Here is a 12535-nt window from a genome sequence, read left to right on the forward strand (position 1 = left end):
TTTTTTTGGATGAAAATTGGTAACTTATTACCCAGAAAATGGGCCAAGTTCGGGGATCCGCGGCTGATTACCAGTCCCATTAGGTTCCAGTGTGACTTCAAAATATCTCAATAGCTTAGTTTTACATATGGATAATTAGGAACAAAACAGGAAAGAAAATCATTAGGATTTTATCCCTATTTATTTCTTTGCTTGTTAACAAAGAAACAATACAAACTAAACTAAACTAAAACAAGTTGATATTTCATTGAATTTATTACAATTTATTATTATAATTTATTACGAGTCCCATAACCCCCGAGGGGTATGGATACCACAGGTTAAGAACCCCAGTGTTAGAAGGAAGGGGGTTGAGCAGGCACTAAGCAGATAAGAACCTTACTTCTTGGTACAGAGAGTCGAGGATTGTAGAAGAGCGAGAACAGAACAGATCAGGAAGCAACAGGACAAAAGGAACAGCAGAAAGAGAAAGGGGAAATGCCAATAGTAGTGCTGAGGGAGACAATGGACAGAGACGGACAAACAAGTGATGCAGGAAATGATGAGGGGAAGGGGAGAAGGCAAGAGGTGGACAAGATGGATACATAAGCAACATTTTGGTGGGGTGGATGTGTGGAACAACAACAACATGCATTTTAAGGCCATTTTCCCTGCTAGAGCCGGGGTTAGCCTTGCGGTCCCCATGACAATCTTCTCCATTTTGCCCTATTTTCTGCATCTCTCCTTGTTAACCCCCTTGCCCGCATTTCTTCTTCCACCATCTTTAGCCAAGTCTTTCTCGGTCTTCCCCGTCCTCTACATTCATTTCCATCACTCTTCTCAACCAGTCACTTTCATCCTTCCTCAACACATGACCAAACCATCTCAAACTGTTCTTCTTCACAGCATCAATCACAGGCTCTATTCCCATCATCTTTCACAATTCATCATTTGTCTTCCTCTCTCTCAACGATACTCCGCACATCCACCGAACCATTCGCATTTCCACCCTTTCCAGCCTTCGTTGCTGCTCTACGTTCATTACCCATGTCTCGCTCCCATAAATCATAACACTTCTCACACATGCAGCATACACCTTTCCCTTCAGCTTCAACGACACTTCCCTCCTCATCAGCATGCCACTCAGCTCCCGAAACTTCTTCCATGCACATCTCACTCTTGCAACCGTTGCCGAGTCTGATCCACCTTCTCCATTCAGCATGTCTCCGAGGTAGCAAAATGTTTTCACACCTTCCAGCTTCACGCCGTCTCCAAGATCCAACTCAACATTTCCTCCATCTGCAGCTCCCTCTGTGCACACCTTACATTCGAATGTAGCTGCCACACTGGTTAATGACCCTCTCAGACCACTACATTTTTGATGAACCCACTCAGCGCACATTGTACATTGAATGGAGTTCACTCCGACACCCTTCCTGCACACAGCACATGGGCACTTCCCAGTTCTTTCCACCTCACCACATGCTTTACCACTTGCCATCACCTTTGTCTTTCCTATATTCACCTTCAGACCTTTTGTCTCAATACATTCCTTCCACTTGTTCATCTTTTCCTTCAGTCCCTCCATACTTTCCGCAATCAACACCAGATCATCTGCATACAACAACTCCCACGGTAAACCCTCCTTTACGTTCTGAGCCAGCACCTCCATCATAGCTACAAATAGTAGTGGACTTGGTACCGACCCCTGATGCACTCCCACCTTCACCTCAAACTCATCACTGTTCCCGTCCTTCGTTCTTACAGCTGTGCGCGCTCTTTTGTACATTGCCATCACTACTTTGATCAACCATTCCTCCACTCCTAACTTCGTCAATGCCCATGTCAATACTTCGCGTGGAACCCTATCGAATGCTTTCTCCAGATCAACAAACCCAAGAAACAACTTCTTCCTCTTCTCCATGTACTTCTCCTGCAACTGCCTCACAATAAAGAGCGCGTCTGTCGTTCCTCTTCCTGGCATAAGGGGTGGAAGTGGTTCAAAAAGTGTAGAAAAATCCTGGTTTGGGATGGGAGATTGTCCGAGATAGTGGTGAACAGATGTCTCGAAGACCAGGAAGGAAGAATGAGATTGAAGAAAATGTGGAAGTTGGTTCCGCAGGTGGGAGAAAGAGGAACAAATGAGTGTCAGTGCAAATTGACACTGCATAGTGCATATTCCTCAACGTCTCCACAAGAACGATCAATGGGATTGGGCATTTGATTCTGTAATCAGGCATTGTGATATTCGTGCAACAATGAAGGGAAAAGCTAAATGTTAACATTCAAACTAGAACGGCACTCGACGACGTCACCCGATATGCCTCCGCCAACACGACTTCATTATACAGACTTGAACCAAGTCGATTTAAATCCCTTCAGCTGTTCTAAAGTTATCACGTTTTTACCTGACATGACCCCTGACCTTTGACCTTGTGACACCAAATCTAATCAGTTTATCTTCACTTCATTATACATACTTGCACCAAGTTTGACTGATATTTCAGCCATTTGCAAGTTATCGCCGTAACAAAAACCTATCACAGACGGACAGACTGATAACCCGAAAACATAATGCCTCCAGCAACTTCATCGGCGGAGGCATAAAAAAAGAAGAAGAATGAATCACAACCACAAAGGTTTGAGGTTTCCAAAAAAAAAAAAAAAAAAAAAAAAAATCCATTGATGAGGTGCTGGGTCATGGTTTTGCAAAATGAGCCTAGAAGAACAGGAAGCAGTTGCATTAGATGCAGTTCAAAATAAATGAGCACGGATTTCCCAACAACAAATGGCAATGTCTTAATTTTCACGACATGAACAGAAAACGTTTGAAAAGGTGGATATCATGGATATATTATTGTATGCCAGATATATCCTTACCATGGAACCAGAGTCTGTGGCATCACGCTGAGCCCGCGTCATACTGTGGGAAACCTCTGTGACCACAAGCTCAGCTGCAGATATCTCCCTTTTTGCTCCGTCCAATGCCAAGTTAATTGCTTCAAACTCTTGGTCTTTTGCCCGCACAGCAGCTTGCACTTCAGCTAGCCGAGTTTGCAACTCCGTGCACACAGCCTGCAAGAACGGATATGTAGGTACAGGAGGTGAAAGTGCCAATAAGTCGATTTGGGTTCTCGTGTTCAAATATATAATTCAATTGCAATGAAATAAAGATCTTAAAGGTTGTAAAACATGACCAATAAGTCCAACAATGGCGTAGCTGGGCTTGTTTGATACTTTAAGTATAGAAGATGGTCGGACCTGGGTGGGGATACCAGTTAGCAGTAAGCAAATAATGCAAGTATTAATTTTTTCAATAAATTTCACATTCCTGTGCCAACTTCAGTCGAACGTCAGGCATTGACAGCAGGTTTGTGAAGGACCTGGACAAAAAAAAACATACCCAGTCTGAATGTTTCAATATCCAGTCAATGGTGAAACTGCAAAGAGGGAATCCAAGAATGTCATGGATGGAAAACCCTACATCATTTCCTCATTCTGCTTTAAACTCAATATCTCTGTGTTTTGTGTCTCAAACAAACTTGTCTTTGTCTCAAACTTTACTCTGTGTTTGCCTCAAAATCTTGTATCCCAAACCATCCCTCTCTGTACCCACCACACCCAGTTGCTCCTGGACTCCGTGTCCTTTTCTCCTGAAAAGGTGGAGAAGTTTCTGTCAATCCTCGACTCTGACTCTGCAACTGGAACAGACGGCATCAGCCCACGAGTCCTAAAATCCTGCTCTGCCGCTCTTTCACTCCCTCTCTGTTCTCTTCACCCTCTCTTTTGCTCAAGGTCATCTGCCATCAGCTTGGAAATCAGCCAACATCACCACTTTACACATAAAAGGTGCAAAAACAGATCCTTGCAACTACAGACCAATCAGCCTTCTCCCAATTATCAGCAAAGTCATGGAATTCATCATTGCTTCGGATATCAAAGCCTTCCTCTTCTCCAATGGCTTGATCTCTGACCATTAATTTGGTTTCAGACCAGGTCACTCTACTCTGGACATGCTGCTTCTGCTGTCTCAACAATGGATGGAGGTCCTCAATGCCAAACAGGAAATTAGAGCTGTCTCCCTTGACATATCACGTGCCTTCGATACGGTCTGGCACCCCGCTCTGCTCACCAAACTCTCCTCTTTTGGTATCCATGGAAATCTCCACGCATGGCTTGCGGACTTCCTCTCTAGTCGTAGTCAACGTGTGGCCCTGAATGGGTTTCTCTCATCTCCCCTTCCTGTTCAGGCTGGAGTCCCCAAAGGCAGTGTTCTGGGCCCTATGCTTTTTCTGGTCTTCATCAATGATCTCTCTGACTCTCTTGAAAATCCTCTCTATCTCTTTGCTTATGACTCCACTCTCTGCCGCTCCATTCCTCATCCCTCAGATCGGCAGTCTGCAGCATCCTCACTCTCTGCAGACCTGGACAAAATCACACACTGGTCAAACAAGTGGAACATGTCTTTCAATCCTGACAAATCTCACACTCTGACTACGTCTCGCCGAAAAGACCGACTGGACAACCCTCCCATCTACTTTCTGAACAATCCTCTCCAAGAAGTTCTGCCACTCAAGCTTTTGGGTCTCACTATTTGCCATGATCTTTCCTGGGAAAACCACATTTCCAATCTGGCCTCCAAAGCCAGTTGCTGACTGGGCATCCTCCGTCGTGCGAAGTCCTTCCTTGGCACACCTGAGCTCCTCACCACATACAAGGCTTTCATCCGCAGCTCAATGGAATACTGTTCTCCCCTCTGCGCTGGTGCTCCTGCCTCACACCTAGCTCGTCTTCACGCTGTTGAAACCAAAGCTTTCAGAATCGTTGGAATCTCCAGCGATGAAGCAAACTCCGAGGGCCTTTCACTCACTCACCGCAGGCAGGTAGGTGGTCTTTCTGTATTCTACCGACTCCTATCTGGCCTTGTTCCCCCAGCTCTATCTGTGCTCTGTCCCCCAAATATTCCTACAGGTCACACAAGATCTGCCAGTAACCCTCTTCTGGTAAAATTGCCAAAATCAAGACTCTATGCTCAACCTTCACTCCTTCATTCGTCTTTACTCCTGCCTCTGGAACAAACTGCCTCAGTCTCTTCAATCCCACTCCTCCCTTCAGGTCTTTAAAACAGCTGTTCACCACCATCTCGTCTTCCCCCATCCAAAACCTTGATCTCTTCTACCCCCGTTAATTCACTCCAGATCCACTTTTTTTTTTTTAAATCCTGACTTTTCTTTTCTGGAAGTTCTAACAGTGTCCATGTGTTTTATACCTTTCCCACTCCCCTCCCCCGCCTTCCCATGCCTCCTCCCCCCAAGCCCTCCCCCTCCCACGGATCTTCCGTTGTCCCTGTTCTCTGCTGTTGTACTTGTGTGCTTCCCTCTCTCGCCCCATCTCGTCTCCCACTTCCTTTATTGTATGTTGCGTGTCCGTTTGTCCTTTTTTGTGATTGATGTTAGCTCTTTCACGAGCCTCGATCTTGAATACAAAAAATAAAAATCTATATATATAAAAAAATCTATATTATAATCCCAAACAGCATCATTCATCATTCAAATAACAAATGAATACGATAGTATTAATATATCAAAATATAATGTTAAATCACGATTGTATTGAGATATAAAACCAATGAACCATTGTCATCTGTTCACTTCCAGATTCCGGAGCAAGGTCAGTGTCGATCACATTTCAAAATCATAATTGTATTGAGGGATTTATGAAACCTCCTACCGACCTGACGACACCCGCTGAGACCACAAAATGTCCCACAGAAGGTTATTAATATTTCCTTTTAGTAAAGTATGAAACTGTAATGGTTACTAAACACTGTCCCACTGTCATGTGACCAGATCCTCAGCTCTGATTGGTGGATGTTTGTGAGGGATGTTCATACATACTGGACGGACAGACAAACGCTGTTCCAGTCGACATTACCCAACGGGCTACGCCGCCAAAATTGAGAAGTTTATCGCTGTTGATGCAGCGTCATTGACACCACCTTTGCAGTATATTAGTTATTAGTTATTATTGTGTCCTTTATGACATCCTTAAAAACCGTAAGTTTCCTGTTTGGAATGATTTTCTTTTTTTTTTTGGACTACCAGACAGACAGACAGACACAGACGGACAGAGTAAAAAAAATATCTCTGTGCATGCGCGATTGGGACAAATTCAGAGCCAATGTACTGCTAGACTACAGGTTCGTTTTTCAATTCATGTTCAAAATATAACATTCAACTGAAATGAAGTTGTTCTGCAATCATAAACTGTGTTTGTGGACAGGGAGACAGACAAAGTGAACCAACTGCTTAACCCTGAATTTTCGCTTCACGTGAGCAGGGTATAAACTCTGAGATCCCTACAGATTAACCACCACTCCCCTCAACTCAGTGCACTGAACCATTTCATCCCAGAATGAACTGACCCTTGCCTCGGTTTGTATCCCAACATTAGGGACATCTGTACGATAATTCACGGACCTGTGCTTGTGTGTCGCGCTACTCCTCCTACAGCTCTAGCCCAATTGCATCCAAACATGCTACATAAGATCAGCATAACCCTAATTCGTGTAATGGGATGTTTTTATCTTTGCCGGTGGTCTTCGGAAGGGAAATGAGGAGGGAAGGGGAGTGGAGGGTGGAACGCAAATTTTTGATGTAAATGTGTATCGTCTAGTGCCACCTCCAGGTGGGAGGGAGTATTACAAGTCCAACCCTTAACCGTACAGTATTCCTGTCCCCATGTTTTCCAGGGCAGTGAGGCGTTTTGAATTACAAGCAGTAGACATGGTTTTAAATTTTCGGGAGCGAATGAGGGAGCTGTCAGTTGCCCATACAACGCCCAAAGTAAAGGTATGTGTCAGAAGAACGTGTTACATGATTGGAACAAGATCGCCAATAGGGCGGGTACTCTGCGAGAATACATATAAAAGAGGCAGGTACTCATTGGGTGCGCTCGCACATCGCATAAGCGCAGCGCTCGCTGAGTGAATGCACCTGCTGCCATTGTTTGTGCTGTATGCACACGCTCCGAGTTGATCGGTGCTGTTTACTCTGCCTTCGTTTTGCAGCAGGTTGAAACTGCTCCCACTCCATCTCCCACTGCTGCCATGTATGAGGACTAGGAGCAAAGTAGGAATGATGGCAACTATTCTTTTTATTAACTTTGTGCATACTTTATGTTTTTATTACAATAAAAAAATATTATTCTTATATATATGTTTTTTGTATAGGCTTGTTGAAGAGCTACTACAGTGAACAGATCAGGGATTTGGGTGGGGTTAAAGACGGCAGAAAATATCATGGTTTAGGATTGAGGACAATCTGAGATGGTGAACAGCTGTCAAGAAGATCAGGAGGGAATAATGGGATTGAAGAGGATGTGGAAGTTTATTCCACAGGTGGGAAAAAGAGGAACAAATGAGTGAAGGTGAGCAGTGATTCCGGATTTAGGCAGTTTCACCAGAAGGGAGTTGATGGTGGACCGTGTGAGCTCTGTAGAAACCTGGGGGTGGGGGTTAGGGGGAGGAGGACTAAACATGGAAAGAGCAGAGGGTGCAAGATCAGAAAGGAGGCGATAGAAGACAGAGACCACCGACCTGCCTGCGATGGTGAAGTGATAAGCCCATAGACTCATCTTCTAAGTGGGAATTTCCAATGATCTTGAAGGCCTGGTTTCCACGGCATCAAGCTGAGCAAGATACGAGGCGGGGAGCCAGCACAGAGGAAAGAGCATTACTCCATCAAGCTGCGGATGAAGACCTTGTCGGTGGATAGACGTTTAGATGTGCCAAGGAAGGACATTGCACGAAGGAGGATAGCTTCGAAATGTGGTTTCACCCAATTAAGATCATGGCTGATAGTGAGACCCAGGAGTTTGAATGACTGAACTTCCTCAAGAGGATTGTTAAGAAAGTAGATAGGGGAAGGACGGAAGTGGACGGCCCTTTCGGAGAGAGATAGTGTGAGTGCGGCATTTGTCATGATTGAAAGACATATTTCAAGTGTTTGACCACCTTGTGATTTTTTTTTTTTCAAGGCCTGAAGAGAGGGAAGAGGCTGCAGCCGGCCTGTGTGTAGGATGAGGGATGTCACAGCAGAGGGTGAAGTCATCAGCAAATAGATAAGAGGATTTTCCAGAGGATCAAAGAGATCATCTATGAAGATCAGGAAAACGACTGGCCCCAAAACACCGCCTTCCAGCCTTGATGGGGAGGGGGGGGGATGAAAGGATTCCGTTGAGAATCACATATTGGCTACAAGAGTAGAGGAAGTCACGAAGCCATGTGTGGAGTTGGCCTTGGATTCCATAGGCAGACAGTTTGGAGAGCAAGGCGGGATGCCAGACTGCATCAAAATCCTGAGATATGTTCAGAGAGATGGCCATCATCTCGTGTCTGACATTGAGGGACTCTTTCCATTGTTGGGAGAGTAGCAGCAGCATGTTCAAGTTGGAATGCCCTGGTCTGAAACCAAGTTGGTGATCTGAGATGTGATTGTTGGAGAAAAAGAAGGATTTCATATCAATTATGATGATGGATTCCATGACATTGGTGATGATTGGAAATAAGCTAATTGGTCTATAGTTCAGGGGATCCGTTTTTGTACCTTTTTATGTAGTTTAGTGATGCAGGTGGAAAATGAAAAAAGCTCAAACAAATGACAGGGTGACAAGGGCAGAGAGAGGATGTGCAAGAGTTTCCCAAGCTGCATTGTTATTATTGTTACTCATACATAAGAAATTACTGTCAGGAACACATCCTCCACATGAACAATGGTATAATGACCCATTTTAGGGCATTTTCAATTAGCACCGTCTTCAGAAATGCATTCGGAGTGCTGAGCGAGATATTACTTACTGTACTCACCGTGGGGTTACCTCTAATGTCCTGAAGACCTTATCACTACCACCAATCGTCACTTGCACTTCAAACCCTCATTACGTTACATATTGTTCTCCAGCTTGATTCACAAGACGATTAAAAAACCCAACCTTAAAATCAGTGTGCATGTCCAAACAGTGAAAACAATATCATTGCAAGGCAAATAAAATCACCTGTGTTTTCAAAGCATTTATCTTTTATTTTAATAAAAATTTAAATAATTCAACAATTATGGCACACAATTCACCCTCTCAAACGGAAGGATGGAAATCCACTCATCTGTCATTACTGTTGTATTTGCTCTCAGAAGTATTAAAAAAGATATTTTTTGAAAATGAGAGGGATGTTATTTTTTCAACTTGTCCTGAAGTAAGCTTATCAAAAGTGATAAAACACAGCAAAAGATATAGAGGGGTACCTCAGCTTGAGACAGGCTTCTCTGAGCTTCAGAGAGCTGATGACGTTGGGCCTCGAAAGCTTTCTCTGCATTCACAAGCTGCTGCTTCAGAACGTCCACCTCCCTTTTTCCTTCTTCCAGCTCAAGCCGCTCGTGGTCCACCCCCTAATAAGCAAAATGAATGAAGTGAGGTGCTGGATAGACCAATGACACACAAACATGATCTAACCCAGGTGGGAGGAGATTGCATGTATGTTAGTCTTGTTTATATGAAGACAGACCGTTAGCCTATCTTAAAATATGGTCTTAATCACATGAAAAGAATCACAGGAGACAGATAGGGAGAGGGAGGTAGGGATCATAAGGGCTTCCCTTAAGGGACAAGGGTGCTTGGCATGAAGGGGCGTTAATCAAACCCACGAGCAAGCAGCCACATTACTCTTGCTGCGGTTGGCACTCTGCTCTCTCCAGCTCACACTCATCAGCACTTCTTTAGCTCGCCCTCAAGCTGGAACTCTCCTCGACCGGCCCTCTACACTCTGCACCCTTTAGCTGCAATTGACCTCTCTTGAACTACGGTACTTCAGCACCAGCATTTTATAGAAGACACTGACATCTGCTGCTGGGCCTAACCTGGCTAGAAGTTGCACACGTGTGCCCAGAGAATGCATAAGTTGTCGCGCTGTTTTGACTTAGCAACTGCGCAGGAGGTGAGGAAGTACAACGTTCAAGAATAAAGAACACCAAATTCAGTGGGATAACGGCAAAAGAGAGACATGAGATCTAGGGCGACAGCTCTCTATATAGTCCGGCAGCCCGGGGGGTGAACCTTGCACTGGAGTACCTACAAAATGTTTTTTGCAGATTATGCATCTATGGACCCTCCATATCAAGATTCCGAGTGATGCCAAGCTGGCATCATTGAGCATTTTGAGAAAATGGCCCGTTTCCATGGCAACCATTACTAAAATCGAAAAATACAAACACTCAAATATCTCAGGATGTAGATGAGCGATTTTCACAATTTTGGTGTCTAAACATATTGTTGCGGATATGAGATTGGCCTCCATCCATATCCGCTTGTAAATATTCCCCTATTTCCCCAATACTTCCCAACTATCCCCAATCCCCCATTCCCTAGTCCCATTTTCTGTAAACAGCACTCTGTAGACCCGACCTTCCCCTATTTCCCCCATTAAATGTCGCATCCAGGTCCACCGCATCTCACGTAGACAACTTTCGGACATCTTGCTAGTTATTCTTAGTCTATGTCAGTTAAGGACTCGTTTCCATTAATTCTGACTCTTCGTTGCACCAGAATGTGATTGTATGGCACCATTAGTAAGTTTAGGACCTCCCAATACCTCCCCGCATCTCTTCCTCATGGAACAACAACACCAACAACAACAACAGCGGCGGCGGCGCGGGGAGTGCGCGTCCTCACTCCGGCTTGGTTAGCCGCCATTGAACATGTGCTCCGACGGGGTTACCACGCAGGGGCTCGCTGTCAGCTCCTCGTCAAGGGCGGAGCCCGGTAACCCCCCGCACCCAATAGAAGGGCGGACCGATCCCATCTGGGGCGGAGCTAACGAGCCGAGGGCGTGTCACTCCCCGCTGAGCATGCGCAGAAAGGGGGAGGTGACGTCAGATGCGCCTCAGCTTGGAGAGAAAAGGACGCCACCTCCGAGCGCTGCGATACCTCCCCGCATCTCTGGACTGGACCGAGCTGTATTCTGCCCCTGAGCCAAGGTGCACCTTGTGCTATCGACTGCCTGCCCTTCCTTGCCATCAATCCCTGTGTAAGTCAGTCTTGTCCCGTTTGTCTGTGGTCTGTCGGGGATAAGATAAGACTGTGTCTAAGTGCCCATCTTTCTGTGCTTTACCTCTTACCGTGTAATCTACCCGTTTCTGCATCACCAATATTATATCCTCCTCCGGAGGTCTTGAGAACTGTACCCCTTGTGTCGTTGCATTTATCCCAGCCGTTGTGTCCTTTCCTTCATTGATTTAGCATAGCGCGACTTAGTCAACGTTCGAGTGGAATCGGGTAAACTGTGCGAACACGGCGGCCATTCCGCTCGGTCAAGCAACATCTTAAGTCGTGTCCGTAACAATATATTTGAGAGGATGGTCTGTCGATTGGGGTCATGACCTTGATGTTTCAAGGTCAAGGTCATTGCAAAAATCCAAGGTCAAACTAAAAAATTGATTTATTTTCTAGTAAATTGCCGTGAAATAGCGATTATTGGCTCCGAAGATTAAAACAGACCTTCGGCGAATCCTGACAAATTCAAGGGTTGTTTCATTTAGCTGCGAAATCGCATTTCACATTGTAAGCCATTTTATAAATGCCAACTTTCTCATTATTGCCCAGCCCATAGACCGTCTATGTTCCTATGGCGAGGCCTACTTTCATGTAACATTTCTATTTCATCTCATTATTTACTAACGTTGGCCTTAGCCTCGGCCTAGGCCGAGAGACCTTCTACCTTGATAGGCCGAGAGCCGTGTTTCAGGAAGAAGTCAAGAACACACATTCGACAGAAGTCAATCATTATGTTGACTGGTGTGTCAAACTGTGTGGGTTTGGTAAATTACGGCTTGTGATTTGTGACAACATTCAACGACAACCACTCCGATTTATTTCAGAGGCAACATCGGACGGGAGGGAAAACAAAAACCCCAAGTTTTCTGGGACTTAGCCGATCGTGTGGGAGAGCGCCGCCCCCCACCCCCGCGATCGTAACACATATATTGTTAATGCCATAAATTATGATATTGGCATATGTCTAACGCTCTGTCTCTCTTTTCTTTTCAGATGTGAATCATGGAGGAATGTGTCTTTTCCAAGGTGAATTCTTGCGGAAATCCGAGGAAGCCATTGTCTGATGCGACACCCCGGAGAATTGCTTCTATCGTCAATGCTAGTAGGATCAGGGATGATGGACTATATTGTCACCTGGAAGGAGAACTGGTTACAGATCCGAACTTCAGCGTGAAGTTCCATAGAGACTGTGTATCAACATATACATCAAAACATCACCTCGAGAGATTGCCTAAGAGGGCTGCTTCTGCACACTCATCCAGTCATGACGCAAAAAGGCTGAGGCGATCTGAACTTCTTCCGTTTGACTTTCTCCGCCATTGTATCTTTTGTGTTAAAGTTTGTGAACTTGAAAAGGACAATAAAAATCCCTCTCGCTGGAGACGTGTTGTGCTGTGTCGAACAGCAGAACGCGGTGCACAAAAAACGTTCAAAGACATTATCTTAGATACCT

General features: G+C 45.0%; 1 protein-coding gene across 1 annotated transcript in view; it reads right to left on the reverse strand.

Annotated features, from left to right (window-relative positions):
- SMC2 (structural maintenance of chromosomes 2) overlaps positions 1 to 12535 on the reverse strand; it is a 75938-nt gene that overhangs the window by 3794 nt on the left and 59609 nt on the right. Inside the window, exons 19-20 of the mRNA XM_068097486.2 lie at positions 9279 to 9422; positions 2860 to 3054 (exon numbers count right to left, since the gene is read on the reverse strand). Coding sequence (XP_067953587.2) covers positions 2860 to 3054; positions 9279 to 9422 — 339 coding nt within the window. The remainder of the gene's footprint in view (positions 1 to 2859; positions 3055 to 9278; positions 9423 to 12535) is intronic.

Source organism: Myxine glutinosa, chromosome 2 (assembly GCF_964187855.1).
Source record: "Myxine glutinosa chromosome 2, kmMyxGlut1.1, whole genome shotgun sequence".
Lineage (NCBI taxonomy): Eukaryota > Metazoa > Chordata > Myxini > Myxiniformes > Myxinidae > Myxine > Myxine glutinosa.